Genomic DNA, 23,339 nt, shown 5'->3' on the forward strand with positions numbered 1-23,339 from the left:
AAATAATCAATGTTCCTTGTCGTGAGATCCACTTAGACAAAGCACTACTTCTGATGGCGTGACGGGTCAGGGGTGCATCCTGAGATCAGAAAAGCTGGGTTCACTCAGTCTTTGGGGAAATGCCTGCAGCTTCACGGAATACTTAAATAAATCACTCAGAATGGATAGCTGCTTATTTGATCCTAAGCTCTTGGGGAGTTTGGATTTCAAGAAAACTGCAGAGGGAAGAAAAGTATCTTTCTCACTTCAAGGTCAGGGTGTCCATCAATGGAAGAGTAAATGTCTGACATTCTAATGCTGGATAGCACAGAAAAATCAATCAAATCCACAAACACAGCTCTCAACCTGGTGTGGCCTCATCAAAAAGTTAGGTGACATGAGCATCCTATCTTTACTTAAAGCACAAAAATAGGTAGGCCTTTCCTTTGAAAGAAATTAATTCTCTTACCTCTCAGAGGACTACTTCATAATTAAACAACTCTCAATTATTTCCCCCTTAGAGAACTCATAGGGATTGATTCTAAGCTGAGACTGAGGCAACCTGGATGAGACCCATTTGGGGGTTTTTGTGTATCAGGGACTGTATAAGATTAGGAAAGCAATCGTCTTTAGAAATAAGCTAAACTCAGGTGGAAAAGTAAAGCTGCTTAGGGAAGCATGAGAGGGAAGAAGGAAGGGAGGGAGGGAGGAGTGGAGGACAGAAGGAAAAAGAAAGGAAGTGAGGAGGAAGGAAGGAAAGGAAAGGAAAGGAAAGGAAAGGAAAGGAAAGGAAAGGAAAGGAAATGAGGGAAATAAGAAAGGCAATCATATAACATACTCCAAAAAGAAAAGGCTTTGTTTTGTTTTGGTTATGGTTTTGATGTTGATTACCTCCCAACTAAGACAATATTATACCACTAGTCCCCTCTGTCAGTGCGGATATTGGAAAAGTAGCTCTGTCGAACTAAAAAGTTTCGGTTTTGTGTTTTCAGACACTGAGAGCTGGTGCCGTCGACAGATTCCCATTCTGGGAGAGGTTTCTCTTTTGTCCTACTTTGTGCCAGACTTGCTGTTGTGAGGAGGAGTGCCCAGGAGACACCTCCCCATGGTTTAATAGGTTATGAAGGATGGGACTCATTAATTGGCTGGCAGCTGACCCCAAACAGGATGCTAGGTGGGGAAGAAGGGAAAGGAAGCTGAGGAGGAGGCAGGCTCCATTCAGGAGCTCACCACCAGCTGTCAGAAGGGAGAAAAGCAAACAGCACCACCTCCTGAAGGATCCCCACGAGGTGAGGTCTGATCTGAGAGTGAAAATCCAGCCTCAGAAACCTCCATCTGGAGGAGCAGGCTCTGGGTAACCATTTTTCTTTTTCAGTTGAACCCTTCTTGAGATATTATGTACCCGTCTGATTCTTTTCAGATGGCTGGAATGTTACTTTTTCTTTCAGTCCTTTCCTATGTTCCCACAGATTTTATACAATATTACACTAGTGTGGTTGTTTATAACTGACTTTTCTTTTTCAAGTCTCAGTTAGGAGGGTCCTGTCTACCTTTAGGTAAAGCCAACCTGCTCAGCCTGGCACATGAGGCCCCACCTCACCTCCTCATCTCGTCATTATCACCCCCCTATCTAAATTTAGCCACACTATTTATTCTAAGTGCTGGTCCCCACTCACAATGTTTATGTCCCTTTTCACAGCTTTGCCTGGAGCAGCTTCCTTCTTCCCGGAGCTCAGCTCTGGCTGTCTCTGCAGACCCAGGCTCACAAGCCTTCTGGGTGGGGCAGTCATCCTGACGCCCTATTTGCCCTCCGGACTGGAGGTCCCACAGCTCGTGGTCCCTTCCGTGAACTCAGCCCTCACCTCACTTTTCTGCAATGATCTGTGTCCCAAGTAAATGTTCTTTGAATAAATCAAGAACATCCCCTCCGCTCCCTTATAGCCTTTATTTATTAGATCAAAGGAATGAAATTAACCAATGCCTCCCCAATCAGGAGCCAGCATATCACCTCTTACCTTTATGGTTTTGGTCTGGAGTCTGAGTCCATTTAAAGTGTTGATGGCTTTCTCTGCATCCTTTGGATCAATATAGTTAACGAATCCATACCCTAAACTCTGTCCTGTGGAAACATTTTTTAAAAAAGAGGGAAAGAAAGAGAGAGAGACAGCTCAATATCTTCGCAGAGGTAACACTTCACATTGCAGTGAATCCAAACCTTCCTCTACCACAGAGTTTCTTTTCTACCAGGATTTACTCCCAGGCTGAGAAATTTCAAATCCTTTCATGGCTCATTCTGGTCAGCTTTTAAACTCACAGGAGCTGCCCAGGGTGGGAATGGGTGAGTGCCCCTGCACATCCACACCATGTATGTATATGCAGATGTCCACCTAATGGGGAAGAGTCAGGACAGGGCAGTGGAAAGAGAATAAGTGTCATTTGTTAGAAAAGAATTGAACTGGAGTCCTGGGGCTTCCCCTATCAGCTGTGTGACTTTGGAGACAAGTCACTTAATCTCCTGTTAGTTTCGCCCCCTCCTAACATCTCTTCTCTGGGAATACCAGCACTTGCCACATACAGGTTTGAGAGGATTAATGAGATGTTGTATATAAGATGCCTACCAAGTACATTGCCTAGAATATGATAGCTGCTCAACAAACAACAGCTATGCTATACTCAGTCCTGTAAAATTGGGGCAAGCACTGGATGTAGGAGCTGTGTCTGCTGCCTCAGTCATGCCAGCCACACGCCCTCAGAGGACTGCAGCAGGATCTGAGCAGCGAGACTGGAGATATTATAGAGAGGCATGGCACAAATTTAAAGCAGTTGTTACAAACCATTCATTGCCCCCATCACCCACCCCAGCCCCACAACATCAAAAAGGGGGTGGGTTCTGTTGGAAAGAACTGAGGAGCTCCTAACCATAAGGGGGTAACATGCGGAAGAATTCTTCAAAGAGGATTTAGCTCCTTTCAGTGGAGATGGCTTCAGCTTGTCTGCAAAGAGAGGTGGCAAGTGACAGGACTCTCCTCTAAGTGAAATAAAAATAATGTGTTTGCGATTGTGCCACTGATTATAAATAGTCCGTCAGCTCGGCCATGTGTCATCAGCCAGAAATATCAGTAGGGAACTACATTTTCTGACATACCCTTTAAGAAACACAGAGTTCAGGGAGGCTGCAAAACCAGCCCGAACTTCCCAGGCAATGTTAGCGATTTGGGGGGCGCGGCAGAGCCAAAGGGGAGGAAAACGATGGGACCCCACATGTCAGGGAGGACTGATTACATAAAGCACCCCCGGGGAGTGCAGAGGCCAGGGTGGGGAGACAATACAGCCAGGAGCCTAACATGTCCTGGTGACAGGAGCCCAATTCAGCAGCCAAAAACTCTTTCCAGCAGCTTCTGTTTTGCTGGTAAATGTCTGTGTTTGGGTTGGTTGTGGGAGGGAACCTGGGAAAACAAGTTGGTTCTGGATTGAAAATGGGTGACTCTATTATCCTTTATAGGAAGGAAACAAAGAGAATCATAAAGGAACTCAAATGCATTTTTTTGGAAAAACCACAAATGACAACTTTTTCCACTAGGATACTCCTTTGTGTTTTGGAATAATGGAGTGGGAATAGGAAAAGACAGGGGCAGAGGCAAAGTTTGCCAGGCACGTCCTTCACCAGCTAGAATCAGTACCTGAAAAAGGAGGAGAGAATGCTGAGCACCCTCCAGCTGCTGGGACCCTTCTCTTCCCATTTCACGGTGTTTGTGCAGTGTGTTGGCATGTGTATTTGTGTGTGTGTGTGTACACAGAAGAGTAAGTGGAGAGAGAGGTGTAGGTGTGTGAATTACAAGACCCTGCCACACATTCCAAGAAAAGTTTTGCAACGGCCCCCCCCCAAAGAAAGAATGAGACTAATTTCATTGGTTTAAAAACGTCATTTATCCTAACTTTGGCCCTACCTCAACAAGCCTCACTAAATTTACCTGATTCAATTCATTTTCATCATGCACATATATTAGTCTAATTTACCTTGAATATAAGAGAAACCTTAAAAATTAATGTACTAAAATATTTTTACAATTATTCATTTTAAACAGCCCTATGCCAAGTTGAGCTGTTTTAAAGGACCTTTTTTAAAGCAGTAATTTCAATGATTAACCTTAGGTATGAGTTCTAGAAAACCGGTCAGGAGAGTCAACCTATCCAGTTAAATTTCATTTGTGTAAAACTAAAATAAAAAATATAGACAAAGCACTCATCACTTAACTGCAAAAACTGGACCTAAATCCAAATAATTTCTAATTCATCATAATGATGGAATAATATTGAAATAATTTATCATGCCTACCAGTGATGCATGTTCCCTGATATACTATCTTTCCTTCTAACTATTCATATATTTACAGAAATCTAAAATACTAGTGTGGCTATGATTTTACACTCTGTATTTTATCTTTATTTTAGACCTCTGCTTCAGGAGGAAGGAAAACACTATTAGAGCCTAGAAAAGTTCTAAAGATCAAATGAAAGAAAAGACTTCTGAGTCATATCTACCCACCTGCCTGTGTCAGTCCCAAACCCACCATCACCTTAGTACCCGGCTGCAATTAATTAGCACTACTGGGTTATCATTATGTGCTCTAGCTTCAGAGAGAGAGACTGCACTTAATATCAAGAATAAGGGTGCTTTAGGAAAAGTAAAAACCAGATGAACAGCATTTCAGAAAGTAAGGGGAAAGACGACTTATCAAGGAGAGATCCTCCTTGATATAAAACGATGAACTGCAAACTAAAACAGAACACCGCATTGAACAAGAGGAGGACAGAAGTGGAAAGACTTGCCTGTGAATCCAAAGGTATGAGACAAATTGGCAGCGCAGTGAAGCTACCTGTGGTTAACCTATTTCACAAATAGGCTTCTTCACGTGCCTCTCGCCATCATAGGAGGAGTCCAGCTGAGTCTAATAAAAAGTGCTCTGTGGAACTAAACATTCTCTTTAAAGAGATCTATAGAGGATTAAATCCCTAAGTAGAAAACCCAAGATTCATTTCTTCCAGAAACTGCTTTAGTAGAGGCGGAGAATAAAATACGGAAGAATTTTATGTCTTCATTATGGTGGCCATATATTGGTGATGGGTTATGGGTTTGCAGTTCTGTATTTATTTAAATGTACATCGATAAATACAGATGAAACCACATGCACAGAAAATACCAGTGCTATTTCCATGGGGACCAAGAGAGTCACGACGCTGGGGAGGCCCGAGGGACCCCGTCGGCAGCACAGAGCTAGTTGTACGTGCGTCTGCGCCTCACACTTAGATGAAGTCTTTACATCATTCTTTCCCCCCCAGATATGCTGGAGCAAGATTTGACTACAGAGGTATGGGGACAGTATTTTTAGAACAGAAAATTAAACTTCATTTTGTTCTCAGTTTATGAATTTATTGTGATAGCAAGTTGAACAAATCAAAAAGCAAATCACTAAAGTTATGTCTGCTGAATCATCCATAAAATAAAGAAATTGACAAAGATATGATGAAATAAAGACCGCCTCCAAAATTCAGAAACTGTGCTGAGCACCTGGCTTGCTGATGCCCAGGTCACCTATACCTATAGTTCTTACCTGGGACTGGTCCGTGACAGTCCCGTCCCACAGGCGTGGGGAGGGGTCTCCTGTCCCCATGCGTGGGAAAGACATACTCTTGGCAGTTTGGGATAGAAATGTGAAATGATAATGTAGTTTCCAGGGGAAAACTGTGATACATAATGCCTACATTTTAAGGCATTTCAGTGGTTTTGCATTAAACAGGTTCTTTTATTAAGAGGCGTTTCTTAAATCTGGACCTGAATATTTTGGTTATTATGTGCATGCACACACACACAAATGTGTGATGTATTTTTCTAGTGTGACATGACAGCATCTGTACTCTGTTATAATAATCTGTACACCTAACTTCTCCCCTTAGACACTGAACACTTCTCCCCACGCGGACCAGCTTATAAAAGTTAGCATCTTTGGCCCTGGCTGAGAGGTTCGGTTGGTTGGAACATCATCCCATAGGCCAAAACGCTGCAGGTTTGATCCCCAGTCAGTGTTTCCCTGTCACGTCAATGTTTCTCTCTCTCTCTCTCTTTAATTAATACATATATGCTTGCCTGAGGATTTTAAAAAAGTTTGCATCTTTGAACATAGAATGTACTCGACAAATATTTGCTAAGTGAAAGAATGGATAAACACATTTGTAGTAATCCTTCATTTCTGGAAGTGTGTGAGCAGGAGGTTTTTATGTTCGGGGGGAGAAGAGAGTAGGTACCTGGGGGATAAGCTGACACTAGGGGGGACTGGAAAACAAAACACAAACAAAAACTGTCCTGGGTGGCTTCTCCTGCAGCACAGTTCAGGTGAACAATAAAAACCACCCCTGCCCACCTTTCCACAGAGATTCTGAGTTTCCAAAGTGCTTTCCCACCCGTTCTGTCTCATTTGATTCTCACAACAGCCCTGTGGGAGAGATAATAATCATTTTATGAATGTGGAAACTGAAGCTCAGAGAAAACAGTGATTTGCCCTACAGAGCTGGGTCTTAGTCTAGATCAGGGGTTGGCGAAATTCTGTATGTATAGGGTGAGAGAGGAAATAGGTCAGCATTGGTGGACCCTCCAGTCCCTGTCATGACAACTCCGCCCTGCAGCACGACAGCAGCCACAGACAGTATGTAAACAAATGAGTATGGCTGTGTTCCAATAAAACTTTATTTAGAAAAATGGGCAGTGGGCTCAATTTGGCTTTTAGGCCATGGTTTGCTGACCCCCCTGGTCTAGATCTTTTGACTCCAAATCCAGTGCCCTGCGCCATAATCACAGTTACTGTATCAACTAAAAAGTCATTGACAACAGTTTTGAGGTCCTAAAATACTTCTGCAGCTTTGTGAATCACCTAAGAAAAAGTAGATGATCTTCAATAGTTTGTGTTAAACATTTTAAACATGTTCTCAGACTCTGAGAAGGCTTGCCATCATGGCTGAGTATAACGCCTCATTTTCTCAGTCATTTTGGACAGAAGCTGTTTTCTCTTGCCTTTGAGGTCCTGCGGGTTATGACAGCAGGGCTCCAAATGTGGCATCCTCATGGCTGATGGCAGCAGTGGAGAAGCTGTCTGTCCCCTTGCAGGGCTGGCTGGAAGGAATCTCAGCATTTCTGCTCTGCTAACCTGCACAGCTTGCTCTTTCTGTCTTCAAAAGTCGTCCTTCTCCAGGAACCTAACAGTTACTTTCCTTCATCTGTAAAGCCCCCAAGCGGGCAGCCAGATGGGTAGCTGCTGTTGATGAAAACTTCTGAGTTGAGTAAGGAATTTTTGCGGATGTTAGAACCCCTAGCTTAGGCTGAAATTCTGTTCTCAGAGCACATAAAATCCCCAGTCACTTCCAGATCAGCTGGGTGGCGGGAGTCCAGGTGCCCAGTTAACCTCAGCCAACCCCACGTCCCAGGACCCCTCCCTGCCAGTCCTGAGGTGGCTTTCCCGGCTGTGGGGTGCCTTGACATTTACCTGAACTCACCCCAAAGAGGCCAGGGAGCTCTGCGGCTGTTACTGCATATATACATGTGTGTGGCTCAAACCATGTATTCCGTATAATGTTGGTTAAGTCATTTAAGCTTCATCAGTCTGTTCTCTTATCTGGAAAAACAGGGATAATCCCTTATCCTCACAATCAGAGGATCACTACGAGGATTAACTACATTAGCACGTGGACTAAGAACAGCTACAATGGTGCCCACTTTATGCTAGTCACTGCGCTTAATGGCCTAGTCAGAGTACCCAATTTCATCCTGTGTGGTATGGGCACCTACAGCCCATTGTGCAGATAGGGAAAGTGAGACTAAGAAATGTCAAATAACCTACCAAAAATCAAGCAGGAAGCAGGCTCTAGAGAGCTAGGGTTCACATGGACCCAACTCTGTGAGACTTCCCAGCTCATGCTTTTTCTCTATGGGATCTGGCCTCTGTGCAAGGGTGTCTGGCATCAGGTAAGAACTCCAGGGGAGGCACACACCTTATGGTGGTGTCTCTTCCCCTTCTTAACACTGACTGGGATGCTTTGAGATGCTGGAGCAACCTTGGCTCTGCCCTTTCCTATCCCACTTCTGTGAGAGTTGATGTGTAAACTCTGAGTCTCAGCATTTCTCCTGCGAACTCAGTGTTTGCAAAGCCAGCTAGTCAGAGGATTTATTTTCTCTTAGTAGTTCACACAGTTGTTTAAAGTCTTACTGCTTGAAGTATGATCCCTCTACCAGCATCACTGACATCACCTGGGAACTCCTAAGACCTGTACCTTCAGCCTATTGCTGTGTGACCTTGGCTAAGTTAAATCAACCTTCCCTCACCTACACATCTTACCCAGGGTCACAGGGAAAGAAAACTCTGATAGGAAAGCTCTCAGAATTTCTTAATATTTGGCTATTTCTTTTCATCTTCAAATTTTGCATTCCTACTTTGCCTTTTTCTGTTGCGATAATCTCATCTGTAAAATGGACTTAATATTACTTTTATTTTCATAGAGTTATTAGAAGTGATAATGCACATAAAGTGCCTGGTGTATAACAGGTGCTCAGTAGATGGCCCTTTTTTTTCCTTCTCCCAGCCCCAGTAGGCACTGCCTCACACTAGTGCCTACAAGGATGCTATCTCCTCAATGAGGCCCAACCTCCTTGAAGGTGCAGAATGGATCTGATGCTTTTCTTTCACATTGGAGCACATAATGCAACAGGCACACAAATTCCACATATAACTGGCACCTACTACATGCTAGATACAATGAATGGGCCCCCAAATGACCAAGAATTTATTTCTTCCTTTAGGAGACTTCTTATGTAGAAGGGAAAGACAGATGTAAGAATTAATTATAGTTCAACAAAAATAATAAATGTACTAGGGATTTTTTTCTTTTAAAGCTATCTATAGGAACAGAGAGGAGGTGGAAACTGATTTTAATGGAGCAGAGTAGGGAAGAGTTCCTGGAGGGGTGGGCATTTGAGTTGGACTTTTAAGAAAGAGTAGACTTTTGACAGGGCTCCCTTATCAAGGGACGAGATTTCAACCTGAGTGCTGAATTCAAGCAATATATTAATTTATCCCATAGATATTTATTGAGCATTTATTATGTGTCAGGCATAGTTTTGTTCACTGGGAATATGGCAGAGAACAAAAAATACTTGTTTTTTTCCCATCAGATTTGGGGTGAGGGAGCAGGACAAGAAACATGCAAAAGAAACATAAAGTTTGTTAGATGATGGTGAGTTTAGGGAGAAAATAAAGAAAAGGGAAAGGCAGTTCGGGGTGTGGGGTTGCAATTTTTTAATACAGTGGTTGGGTAAAGTCTCACTGCCAAGGAGACTCATTTCCCTGAGGGAAAAGAGACAGCCAGTCTCCCCATCAGAGGGAAGGGTATTCTGGGCAGTGGGAATCTCAAATGCAAAGACCCTGAGGCAGAAGCATGCCTGGTTGTTGGAGCAATGGCACAAGTGAATGTGAGAGCAACTTACCACTGTACTTGTCAAATGACTGAAAAGAGGAAAGTGGCAACCCTGGTTTCTTCAGGCTGATTCTACAGTGCTGCTGAGTGAGGCATGTGTGAAAATCACTCCAGCCCCCACCCCTACACCTTACAGACCAGGTGAACATTCTCACTGACACATCTTGTCAAAATGATCTGTTAATGTGTTTCAATTCCCCACTGGAGAGAGGGCAACTGGAGGCCAGAACAATATTTTATTCATCTCTGTACCCCAAAGACCTACCAAAGTGACCAGGACATTTTTGGATATCCAGAAATTGTCCATTGGTTGAATGAATGAATATTATCTATTTATATGCATATTTGCATGCTCTTACTCACCCTCAGCCTCCCGTATACCAAACAGAAAGGGACCAGGAAGAGTGGCCAATCTTCTACCAGGGCAGTACCTGTGTGCAGATGCTGGTAGAGGTGTGGAGCCGGTTCCCATGAGACATACCTGAGAGACCGTGGGCCTTAGTGTGAAGGAGAGAAGACTCTAGGGGTGCTCAAAGCCTCTTCCAGTACTTAAAAGGCTGTCATAGAAAGACAGGGGTAGATTTACTCTGTGAGGTCCCCAGTGAGAAACTGAGGATCAGGCAATAGAAGGGGGAGTAGATTTTTGCTTTGATAAAAGAAAGAACTTTTTAATAATAATTTTATAAGGTTGTGGGATGCCTTGTATGGTGGGGAGGGTCCCATGACTAGAACTATGGCAAATGTGAAGCCAGACTTACATTTTATCAGGAGATACTACAGCAGTTGGCAAGACTGACTCATAAGATTACCTCTAACAATAAGATTCTAAGGTACTAAATTATTATTATTAATATGTATTTTTAGAGAGCGGGGAAAGGTGGGAGACAGAGAGGAAAGGAGAGAAACACTGATGTGAGAGAGAAACGTGGATCAGTTACCTCTCATACGCTCCCCGACTAGGGACTGAACCCACAACCCAGGCATACGCCCTGACTGGGGATCAGGCCGGCAACCTTTTGTTTTGTGGGATAATGCCTGACTGACTGAGCCACACTGGTCAGGGCCATTAGTTAAACTTTACAACCTCTGAAGCAGGCATTTCTATCCTTGTTTTACAGAATGGGAAACTGAGGTCCAAAAAGAAGTAACAAACCTGGGTTATTTGGCTAGAGAATAATAGCCAGGGCCATACCCATGTCTTCCCAGGCCAGCCTTTCAGCTGTGCCCTGGAGTTTTCTGAATATGAGATGTGTCCAGAAAGTATCCAGCCACACATTATGAAAAATAGAGACATTTACTGAAGAAGATGCAAGATGCAAGAAAGATTGTATGTAGGATAATGATGCCTCAGTTCCCAAAGTTATGAACCTTCTTGAGGAAATCTGGTTCACTGGTAGCAGTTTGAATCAAGTCATTAGCACCTATAGGACAATGTTCCTTCTGCTCTGGTAGCAGAAGCTGAGGAATGAATTTTGCCACAACACGTTTCAGGCCAAGATCCTGCGTCAAAATCTCAGATGTGGTAGATTTTGGAATCCCCAGCTCAGCTTCTAGTTCTCACACTGTCAGTCACTGATCTTTGTTGATTGCAGCTTGTACACATTCAACATTCTCAGGTTTCCTGCTTGTTACAGGCCTTCCAGAATGTGGATCACTTTTAAGATTCTCAACCATCGTTGATACATTTGTGCCACACTTTTATTTTCTCTGCTCTCACTGCATCTTTCCCAAAAGCCTTCTGAATCATCCAAATAGTTTCCATGGAGGAATATTCAAGCTCGTTCATTTTGAATGAGGCAGCCACAAGTACACATGCTAACTCAGTGGCATCTACCACCCCCACTGACTAGTACAGTGAATTTGTCACGTCTGCACACTCCAGTCCACTCTCCTTGGGTGCCAGGTTGTGCAAACTATTCTCATTATATTAACGATGGCCGGACTTTTTCCAGACAGACCTCATATGTGCTCAACTGTGTGCTGAACACCTGCCCTGAACAGCACAATGTGCCTGAGGCTTTGAGGGAGGCTGCATTTTCCAGTACTATTTCCGAGTTCTCACTCTTTCCATTTAATTTCGACACATACCGCAAAGTATTTGGTTCCCTTCTTCCAACTTGGTGTGTCTGTCAGACTGGATCTGGTGCATTACAGAATGACAGTCTTGGAAAGACTTAAGTATCAATCATCTTCAAGTCTCCCCTTCTCCAGATTTGGAAAGTGAGGACCAATGAAGAAGCAAAGAGTTCATGGTCTAGTAGGAAAGTAAGACCTTCGAATCAAGAATGATGGTCTTACGAGTATGGTTAAGTGTTAGGACAACGAGAAGGAGAGAGGTTTCTGGAGGATATACCTGAGCTGAGACTAACTTAGTCTCAGCTGGTAGGAGACAGCCCAGCAAAAGACAGAGAAGAGCACTCCAGGGCGATGGGACAGCAGGAGCACCTACCCCTTCAGGAAAAAACACTGCCACTGACTGCGTAGTCATCACTTCCAGGGGGCCAACAGCTGTTGATACCAACCTGGACTGTCAGTGCGGTTTCTAAGCCGAATCTGTGCTCAGACGCACACGTGAGATCTCCCCACACCTCTGGCAGAGACTCAGAGGTCATTTAGACCTCCGAAATTTGGAGTGTGTTTGCTCTCTGCCAACAACAAACACTATTAAAAAAGGCAGGACTCAGCCTTCCTTATCCTGAATTCCCAGAGTATTTAAAATTACATTAAGCCAGTACTTGGTTATTTCCAGAGGCTACATCCTGGCTTTCTAAGTAGATGCAATTTCCCAGAGGTTGAGAATTCTTCATGTGGCATCAGGATGGCAGCAAGCAAACACTTGCCCACAGTGGGCATTAACTATAAGTGCGTCAAACTAAATATATTTCTCAGTGGACCCTAAATTCCCTAGGGCAGGGGCAGGGGTCTGATTAATTTTGATATGACCAATGTCTGGCACATAATAAGCTTTCAATAAACTTATATTTAATGGATGAATAAGTGAATTTAGTAATCAAATGAATAGTATAAAATAGTTATTTTTTAGTGATTACTATGTGCCAGTCACTGTACTGAGTGCCTTTTTCTCCTCCCCAGCTTTATTGAGGTATAATTGGCAAATGAGATTGTGAGATATTTAAAGGATACATCTTGATGACTTGATATACATATACATTGTGAAAGGATTCCTCACATCTAGTTAATCAGTACATATTTATCTGTTTTTTTTTTTGTTATACCTGAGTGCTTTATTCTATCATCTTATCTATTCCTTAAAATAATCCTACAAGGTAAGCATCGTCACTGCCATTTTCAATCAAGGAGCCTGGCGTCCAGAGGTCTCAGATCCCAAGACTACCTGTGGCTCCAAACCCCATACAGGCTTTAATAGTGTTTTCTGATTTCAGAGAAGATACCAACCAAATTGTTCAAGTACATGTAAAACAATACCTCTGTTACTTGGGTAAGGCACATGGAAATTCACAAAATACACACAATGATTTCCAGCAGTCCTCAAAGCAAAAAGGAACAGCTACAAAGTTACACGATTTCACAAGGAAAACAAACCTAACAACTCTCAAAGGAGTCTTTAAAAACTTTTTAAAAATCACTCTTGGTTCCCTGAACATTCTGCTTTATTTCACTTTGGTCATTCTTCATTTGTTTTTTCATTTTTTGACCAAGCTTAATCAGATTGGTGAGCATTTTGATTACCAGGGCTTTAAATTCTCCATCAGATAGGTTGGTGATCTCCTCCCCACTTACATCTCCTTCTGAGGCTTTGCTATGTTCTTTTGGGAAACAGAGGACTTAAAGAACTTAATACGTACAACCCATGGACATGAAATACATGGTGGGGAGATGCTGGAGGGTTGGGGGGGCAGGGCGGAGGGGGGTTAGAGGGGGAAAAATTGGGAAAACTGTAATAGCATAACCAATAAAAATATTTTTAAACAGGAAAAAATCTTTTTTTAGTTTGTCTTATAAAATAAGTTGCTGCAAACGACAGTTCTTAATGCATTTCAATAACAAGCCTCAATAAATAGAAATGGAACTAATGTGAACCCTATTTTCTTCTGTCTGTTCAAGAAAGAAAGGTGATTCGTAAGATTAAAAGTTAGTGCCATGTATTACTTAGAAAATGAAAGTAAAATAGATTCTAGACAGTGAACCGGGAACAACAGAAGCCTCCTGACAACTACCTTACCGTCGGCATCTCTCTCAGAAAAAGAAGCGCTCAGGCTGATGACCTTGGGCGAGGAAACATTCTTAACCTAAACAACATGTAATTACATTATGCTCAGAATAGTTTGTGGCAGGAAAGAATAATCACGCATTGAAAAATATTTTTGACAAGGGTTGAAACAAAAAGAGAAGGGATGTAGCAAACTCCCAGCTAGCAAGAGAAATGGACCCAGACTCTTAATTCTCGGTTGGCTTACTCTCAATGAAACGAAGGTCCAGATACCAAACAGCCAAGACTTTCTACCCAGGATGGGTGTCAACCAACAGGTGACTCCAGAAATGCGGTTGATGCTAGATGAGGGGTTAGCAACAAAGGAAGAAGAGGCAGATAAAGTTACCAGGTTCGGACTAATTACATACAGTGTAATTAGGCTTTGGGTAACGAGACTGTCTGTGGGTGAAAGGAGCTGTTCTATGTAGGCACCAAGACGATGGCTTCCGAACCTCCCGTCAGATGCTGTTCTCACACAGGACGCGTGGGGGCGCCTGCCCTCGTGTTGGGATGGAGGCTACAGGAGGTAAGTCATGTCGGAGGGTTTGGCACAAGGTAAATGCTTCACAAGTGTTAATGGAATATAGATGCGTTAAAACTGCCTTTACTTGAAGTAAAAGGAAATCCGTGGCTCTCAATGAAGGAGATGAGATAAACACCTTGTTTGTGCAGAGGCAAGTCAGGATGTCAAATATGAGCTGGAAATGGACCTCATCTGAAGCTCTTTGTCAGTGTGTCATTTCTGAGGTTCTCTGGCCTTGGACATCCCACTAACAGCTGTGAAGCGCAGAGAGGAGTACCCTGTCCCTGTCGTCAAGAGGTTCATTGATAGTAAAGTACCAGATGTGATGCTCACAACCATGGTCTGACAGCTCAGTTCAGTTCCAACAAATGTTAAAAAAGACAGAAATTCCCCAGATCCAGGAAAATGAAAAGAAACAAGAAATGAAAGTGTGTCTTCCCTCTTTATCACCCCTCAGCTGGCAGGTAAGAAACAGACACAATAAAGGAATGAAAACCCAAGCACAAAGGAACTCATGCAGAAATGAGTCTGAGGAGTAGGGATGGAGGAGTGAAGCCATTTCTGATTTTTTTTAAGCGAAGGGCTTCTTCAGGAATGGCTACATCAAGCATGACCAGTCTCACTACACTGAGTCAAGTGCGTGGGAGAGGTGACAATGAAGGAGTGCCTGGGAATGTGTGTGAGAATCACAAAATGTAAACACTTTCTAATGGCTCAGCTCTTTTGGGCAACAGAAAACGAAATGCCGCCCTGACAATCAGGAAACCAAATGAACCCATAATTGAAATCATGCCCAGGAAATGCTCAGTACTCAGTAATTTCCAGCCAAAATGTCTAGGGTGTGATGGGGCTGTGCTGGTGGTACAGAGCTGGCTCCACATGGCACTCTCCTCCGTTCCCCTCGAGGGTCAGTAAGACTTCCCAAAGCCCCACTTGCCCACCCACGGGCAATAGAGGGCGCCACCTCTTTCTTAACAAAGGAGATGAAGCCGTCAGGAGAAACCATCCCAGACTGCCTCCTTCCCTTCTACCCACAACCCCCGCCCCAGCCCCACCCCCCAACACAGATGTGTAGTCCACAAAATGCTGAGGAAAAAGCTTCCTTGGGTAATGAATGCTATGCACCACACCATTCCTTTTAAGATTTATAATATATGTTAACACAGACTCAAAGAGGTAGTAGTAAAATGAAACCTCGCCCTGGTGTAAACCCTGGCTGGTGTAGCTCAATGGATTGAGTGTGGGCTGTGAACCAAAGGGTCGCGGTTTGATTCCCAGTCAGGGCACATGCCTGGCTTGCGGCCCAGTCCCCGGGCAGGGGGCATGTGAGAGGCAACCACACATTGATGTTTCTCTCCCTCTCTTTCTCCTTCCCTTCCCCTCTCTCTAAAAATAAATTTAAAAAAAGAAGGAGAAATGAAACCCCTTTTCAAGTTGGTTCACTTTAGTCTCCCAAACTCACTTGGTCATAGAATCCCTTTTTAAAAACATATTACCTGTTACACATCTTCGGGAAAGATTTTCAGATGGGGTTCCCAAATGAACATCACTCTTTGACACAGAACTGAATACTGTCTCAAGATTAATTACCCTCAGGTCGGGGAGGAGTTTGGGCTCTGACTCTTGAGCTAAGGTTCCTGAGACACCAGAGGAGCCAGCAGAAAACAAGGAGACAAAGCCAGAGAACACTTCTAACGCCTCCTTTCATGGTGATACTCCCTGATTCTGTTTCTTAGAAGATGTCACACAGACTTGCTTCTGGGATAATGAAGTCACAGGACAATGATATATAGTGGGGAGGGTGACAGACATCTGAGGACATATTTTCAGGTCAGTATAAATTGTACAAGTCTGGCTCTAGCTCATTTGTGTCAGTAATCAGCATGCAGTGAGCTCAAGGATTTTCACAAGAAGAATTAAAGACCCAAGGATAAAACAAAACATAATTGTTTGGCTGTATGGACACCCAAGTAAGAGTACACACAGACAGGTGCATACATACAGGCACACACATGCACTAGGTATATGACAATGGGAGGAAGCATAGTGTTGCAGATTAAAATAGAGACCTGGAGTCAAACAAACATGGATTCAGCGTTGCTCTGCCACTTAGAAGCTGTGTGACCTTGGACATGTTACTTATCTGAGCCTGTTTCCTCACCTGTAAAATAAGGCTAATAATACCTACACCCCACAGAACTGCTGTAAAAATTATATTACTATATGTCTGGTGCTGCTGAGTGTTTAACATATAAAATAAAAGATTTTATTTAAGGGGAGGGGGGTGGGGAGCACTGGGGGGGTGCAGGGCTGGGAATACAAGAAAGAAAACTGTACTTGAACAAAAGTTAAATAAATTAAAAAAAAAAGATTTTATTTATTTATTTTTAGAGAGAGGGGAAGGGAGGGAGAAAGAGAGGGAGAGAAACATCCATCGGTTGCCTCCTGCATGCCCCTAACCAGGGATCTGGCCCACAACCCAGGCGTGTGCCCTGACCAGGAATTGAACTGGCGCCTCTTCTGTTTGTGGGATGATGTCCAAGCCACTGAGCCACACCAGTAAGGGCTGTTTTATATATATGGATACTAACAACAGCCCTATCAAAATGCTCTCTTACAAAGGAGAAAACTGAGGGACAGAGGGTAAGCATTTGCTTGTCATTCAGCCAGTAGGTGGTGAAACCGGGACACGAATACAGGCAGTCTGGCCCCAATCACGAGGCTCCCTGCATACCACAGTCCTGGGTTATAGCAGGTTCATTACATCCCCCTGGATGGCACAGACACACNACCAGGAATTGAACTGGCGCCTCTTCTGTTTGTGGGATGATGTCCAAGCCACTGAGCCACACCAGTAAGGACTGTTTTATATATATGGATACTAACAACAGCCCTATCAAAATGCTCTCTTACAAAAGAGAAAACTGAGGGACAGAGGGTAAGCATTTGCTTGTCATTCAGCCAGTAGGTGGTGAAACCGGGACACGAATACGGGCAGTCTGGCCCCAATCATGAGGCTCCCTGCATACCACAGTCCTGGGTTATAGCAGGTTCATTACATCCCCCTGGATGGCACAGACACACATACATAAATACACAAACTCCCCACACCTCCTCTTCCTCTTTGGTTTTCAAAATGTGCTGTTTTTGTCATTAGTTTATTACACGATTCACTTCAAGTGGGCAGCACGCAGACACCAGTTTCCCAAACACAAGGATCCTATCTGGCTGCTGAAGGAGCAGAGGAACAAATACAACCCTGAGAAATGTAGTTCATTCTGAATGATGACTCACAACCGCTATTTTCACAAACAGCCTGATAATTAAACTTTCTTATGAACTCTGCTAACTAATTTTTCCAATGCATGGAGGAAAAATCATTCATTACAGACCGGAATCCAAAATCTAATATTAACGGCACAAATAGGATCTGTGGCATTGTAATTTGATAAGCCTGAGCATTAATAACAGTTAGACACTGATGTCTGAGGGAGTTAATAAGCTTTTGTTGAGATGCATGTAGATGACTGAACAAAACATCTGGAAGGCAGACTAGAAAGCAAGGCTAGCTTATCGTGTGGAGTTACTACTTAATTTACCCGTATTAACCCCTGCTTGCAATGTCCTGTCTTCTGGGTGACTACCCTGGTATCCAGAACTGGTGTAGCACTGAACGGCTCCCCACCATGTTAGCTGCTCATCTGTAGATACAGCGCAGAGCAAGATGGAAGGAGCCTGTGTTATCGTCCCCATGTTATGCACACCAACCTGGGGCCCGGAACTGTGTAATCCACTCAAAGCCCCACTGCTACAGCTAGAATGAGAAATTCGTGGATCTTGCCATTTTATCATTTTGCCACTCATGAAAGTGACCTGATTTTAAAAACGATCTCAGAGATCATCATGATATTTTCAAAAGGGCTTTCATTTACAATCTTCCAGAACCACTCACACTGCTGTTCATGACTCCTGTAGCTATTTCTGAGGCTTACTGGAATACATCCTACACAGGCACGTGCATGACTCAGGATGAAAGAGCAGGAATGAGGGGAACCCTCTAGGAAGGTCTCTCACCCCAACTGGCAGCAGCATGTGGTCAGGCAGACAGAGGTACACAGACAGTTTGGCCACTTGCTAGCTGTGTGACCTCAGGTCAGTCACTCTAAACTCCAGGAACCTTGATTTCCTTATCTGAAGTATGGGACCACTATCACCTCTAGAAGTTGTGGTCAGGATTAAATGAGATAACAAACATAAACAAGTGGCAATGTTTAATACACGCGAGTTCCCATTCCACTCCCCTGCTTTCTCCTGTGCTGTCTCCTACTTCGTACCTGAAATTACAGAGCTGAGGACTGGACCAGGAACAGACATCCACTGTCCCTTTCCTCTCTTTACCCATTTGTTGCCCAGGGGTGGAGGACCCCTGGTGAGAAGGCGGAAGGAGTTATGAGACCAAAGGGAGCCCTCCTCCCTCCTGTAGATTGCTTTAATTTAAAAGTGCCTTCACCTGTGTCGCCTGGCTTGCACTCACAAGTACTGTCCAAATAAGGCAGGGTCAGGGTTTATCTTCTTACTGTGTATTGAGAGAATGAAGGCCCAAGGGGATAAGATGACTGGTGCAAGGCTATACACACACCCATCAAGTATGCATCTGAATGAGGGCTGGGAGATGGTACAGGATTTCCTTAAAGCTGGTCTCACTTCTGGTTGGTTCATTGCACTGTGTCTAGTATTTCTGACAAGACAGCGTTTGAGAGGCGGTGTTTCAGGGATTTGGGGGCTCCAAGGTAATGCTCTATTTCTTTTGTATTTAAAGGTGATCTGCCTCACTGGGAAGGCTCTACGGACTGGGGTGGGGTATACTGGGAAGAGAAAAGGTGGCTAAGGACTAGTTCCAGTTGGCAGGGTCAGGGCCAGGAAGTGAGGAGACATTCGACCTTCCTGTTTGTTATCCAGCTCAGGGTCCTGGGCAGTGGGGAACCTGCCAGCTCTCACTGCAGGAACCCTCACCAGGAAGACAGAGGCAAGGGACTGAAGTGCCTATGTGCCCAGCCTCGGGGTTGCAGGGCAGGGAAGACTGAAGAGACTCAGGGCCAGGAACACCTCAGTTCAGGGCAGCAAGCAAGGAAGCCCCTTCCAAACACCTGCTTTGGCACACAGTTTACACCACATGTTAATGAAACAGGGACCCCACTCAGCCAGTTTCTCTGGGTCACTGCTGCTCTGGCCATGGCAAACAAGTAGAACAGTCCAGCATGGGTTCAAATGTGAAAAATGGAAGAAGGAAAATACTACGGAGGTGATTTCAGGCTTCACACTCGATCCCGTGCTATAGCTGGCAACAGTCCATGAGTGTGGGGGAGGTGGGGGTGGGGCCGGGGTCCTGGTTACCATTTGAAACTGGCACCAAGGCTATCACCATATCTTTTTCCTCAACCAGGCTAGGTAGTCCGTTACTTCTCAGAAAAGTCACCTGGCCACGTTGAATTTATACATTTTCTGTTCATCTCCTTTTATCAGTCTCTACTTGTTTCCTAGCTCTATCTTGCTTTGTAAAAAAATAAAATCTGTGGGTAATTTTAGCTCTTTTCCATATTATTTTATAAACCAATTCAAATAATTTTTGGATCAAATGGCATTTAACAAATAAAAAGGCAGAAAGAGAGGACAGGACAGAAAAGAAGCAAAGAAAAGAAAAGGAGAGGAAGAAGGAGCAAGGAAAATAAGAAGCCAAGTACTCCTGACTCAAGTGTTCTTTGGGCTGCACTGGCGTCATCTTTAAGATGAGTATAGACGTTGTTATACTGGCTATCTCAATAGGATCAGAGGAAGTACTAAAGACAAAAGCTTTGAAAACAAACACGAAGGAAACATATTGGGTACTATGAAGTATATATTTTATGCTCATTCCACCAATAAAATGACCTAATTTGATTCAAGATGCTTGTGATGAGAAATTTCATTAGTGGCCATAAGAATTAGAGTAGTTACCCTAACTAGCTGTATCCACTTAATGTTGATGGGGCCTTGCATCTCACCAGGCATCCAACTACATATTAAGGGCCAAGCAGAAAACCAAACTTATAAGTCAGCAAGAAACTGAAGGAGGTAGAAACCTACTCTCACTGAGAGAACACGTACCCGACCTCAGTGAGATAAACAATGATCCCCAAATCACAGATGCCATGGGAAGCCTGAAAATTGCCCCCTTTCTTCTGTGTTAGGTCAGGTTATTTATTAGCAAAGTTACTCATCCTGTGTTAGGTTGGATTATCTGGAGTCCAAACGACTTGCATTCAAATCTCAGCCCCACTGCTTGTTAGCTGTGACCTTAGACAAATACTTGGCCTCTCTGAGTTTCAGTTATTTCAACACAAAGAGGGCACCAAGACTACCCACACAGTAGTCCTGATGGTTCTAGTCACTGTCCCTTGAAGATGTCTCTGAAGCTTGGCTTAGCTACTTCTTCTACATGGACCTGTCTCCTACAACCGACTTTCTACCAAATTCAAGGCTCACTCTTCTTTGATGCTTGTTCTGAGGAACCCAGCCCACTGTCATCCTTTTCTCCTTTGAATGCCTATGGCTGACGTCTCCTTCCTTCAGCAGAGGTGGAGTGGTGAGATAACAGAAAGACTGCAGTCTTTGCAGTCTGACCGATTCTAACTGATGTAATTTGTGGCCTCCTTACCTGGAAAATGGGAATAACGCCACTGATTATGCGTAACTAATATAAAGGTTCAATTAATAACATATATAATATGCCTAGCACTATAGCTGACACATAATAGGCATTCCATCAAACCTCCGACTTCATTGTATTGTTACAGCACTTTTGTGCTGTCTTTCCAATGCAATTAACAGCCAGGGTCAAGAAGGGAAAGTTTGGATCATGGTGAAAAGCAAAACAAAACAAAACAAAACAAAACAAAACAAAGCCACCCAGGAAACAGCAAAGGTGGGTGTGTAAGTGATATGCATTCTGAGCGGGACCCCTGCCCCTTCCAGCCCTGTAGACTGCTGTTGAGCCCCAGAATTTGTCCTGGCTTCCCTGACTCACTGACTTTTCTAGCAGCAACACATGGGCACAAACTATATCTTACCCTCTTTGGTTTCCTCATAGACCCTGGTACAGAATTTCAGAGAAGAGCGGAAAGGAAATAACTTTTATTTGGTGTGAGAAGGGCAGGCACAAAATAAATACTGTTGGCTGATTGAAAATGTTCTATAAATGTAAAAGCCTTCTACAAATATATGGTCTCTATCTGAATTTTATCTTATCTCCAAAGTAGAAACATCTCCTTCCATCAAAACTCAATTTGGGGACTATAGAAAAAAAATGAAAAGGCAACTCAAAGATCTTTAGTTCTTACAAGGAATAAAGACATACAGCGTTCATCAGCTAAGAGCAGTAAGAGAGATGTGAAATGAGGGTGGGGCGTAGACTGAAAAGAGAAATCACCACTACCACATCTCACAGAAGGCAAGAAAAAAAATGAATTTCCCATTAACACATTTCAGAAAGCACTTTCCTCCTACCCTGAAGCTGATGAATTACATTTTTAGATAATGTGTGGAAATTCCAGTTTGACATTACCTCCCTGCTTAGTTCCTAGTCTCAGTCAACCAGGTCATTGTACAGAGAAGGAGGGAGTGAGCAAGTGACTGTGTGTGGGGGGGCGTGTACGCACTGGAGGGAGGAAGGGAGGCTCAGTGAACAGGGAATTGGTCTTACGAACCAAACAGTCAGCTCAAGTACAGAAATAGAAAATCCTTAAAATATCCAGGCCTGATTCACATCCTAGGTAGAAATCCTTTGAGACATCTCTCCTGGGATGTGAGAATACTTTCCTCAGGTTATCTGAGTTTGGGAGCAGGGTAGAATTGTCTGATTTGGAAGGGAAGATAGCCAGGGGGCAAAAAACCCCCCAAACCAACCAAATCTGGTCTGTAATCCTGACTACTGCCATCCTGGGGGGAAAATTGTGTCAACAGAAGCAGAATGTATTTGCACAAACTCTAAACCTCACAGCCTCACTCATTTGCCAACCTGTCCTAATTAGAAAGGATGGGAGGTCAATGATTGCCCTTGATGGGTATGTAAGAGGCACACTGCTCATGGTTTACTGTTTGCACTTAACGTCTGACATTCTCCAAATTCTTCTTAATAAGGCAGACTTCTGCTCTCCCATTTTGCAACCCCATTAGGCTACCAAATCCTTTCCATACCTAAAAATTTTCCATTCACCCTCGATAATACATCTCTCCAAGCCAACAAATCAAAATTATTTTCCTCTTCCCTGTGAAGTACATATAAGATGACTGCAGAGAGGTGATAAATAAAATGACAGATGCAAATCTATACTATTTTCCTCTGAATTCAGGAGACGCATTGCACTGTACCGAGCATATTGGTAAAATCAACAGCAAAGTTGTACTGATAAATGCTACTATATCCTTCATCCTTCCTATGACTAACAAATGTCCGTTTGATGTAGAAAAATTTATTTAGCTCATCAATATCTTGGGATTTTCTTGGATATGGAGAACTGAGGCTGGATTTTAACTATGTGTAAATTTAGGGCAGCATCCATTTTAGTTTGGTGCTTGAAAATAAAAGATGGTGAGTAGAGTCAGGGTATTTTGTGAAGAGAGAAAATCTGAAGTTAAGAACCACTCTCCAAATCTACTCTTCCTTGTTCAGGTAAGCAGTGACCTCTTTAAATAAATTTTATAAAACCCCACTGGTACTTATTAGTTTTTAAATGCACAGTATGCTCTTTTCCAAAACAAAAGATTTTGAACCCTTTCATGTTTTCCTTGGAATAAAAGTTTTCATTCCCTAAGTAATATAGGCTGAGTTAGTTTAAAAAGGGGAGATGTAAGTTTAGTATTTTCAGAAAAACTACTAATGTTAAACTATAAAGTGGACAACTCACCATTAGTCAGAAAGCCCTGGGTTCAAGTGACAGCTTCCCTATTTGGAAGCTAAGTCATCTTGTGCAAATTACTCAATTGTTCCTAAGTTCAAGTTTCTTCATCTGTAAATAACTATCTTGAGTGTTACATAAAACTCCATCT

General features: G+C 43.3%; 1 protein-coding gene across 2 annotated transcripts in view; it reads right to left on the reverse strand.

Annotated features, from left to right (window-relative positions):
• Nucleotides 1-23,339, reverse strand: part of ELAVL4 (ELAV like RNA binding protein 4) — a 50,848-nt gene that overhangs the window by 20,941 nt on the left and 6,568 nt on the right. For both annotated transcript variants that reach the window (XM_037043320.1, XM_037043319.1), the window contains exon 2: nucleotides 1,995-2,098. In XM_037043320.1, coding sequence (XP_036899215.1) covers nucleotides 1,995-2,098 — 104 coding nt within the window. The remainder of the gene's footprint in view (nucleotides 1-1,994; nucleotides 2,099-23,339) is intronic.

Source organism: Sturnira hondurensis, unplaced genomic scaffold (genome assembly GCF_014824575.4).
Source record: "Sturnira hondurensis isolate 20B ecotype Veracruz unplaced genomic scaffold, ASM1482457v3 Scaffold0004068, whole genome shotgun sequence".
In the NCBI taxonomy this organism is placed as follows: Eukaryota; Metazoa; Chordata; class Mammalia; order Chiroptera; family Phyllostomidae; genus Sturnira; species Sturnira hondurensis.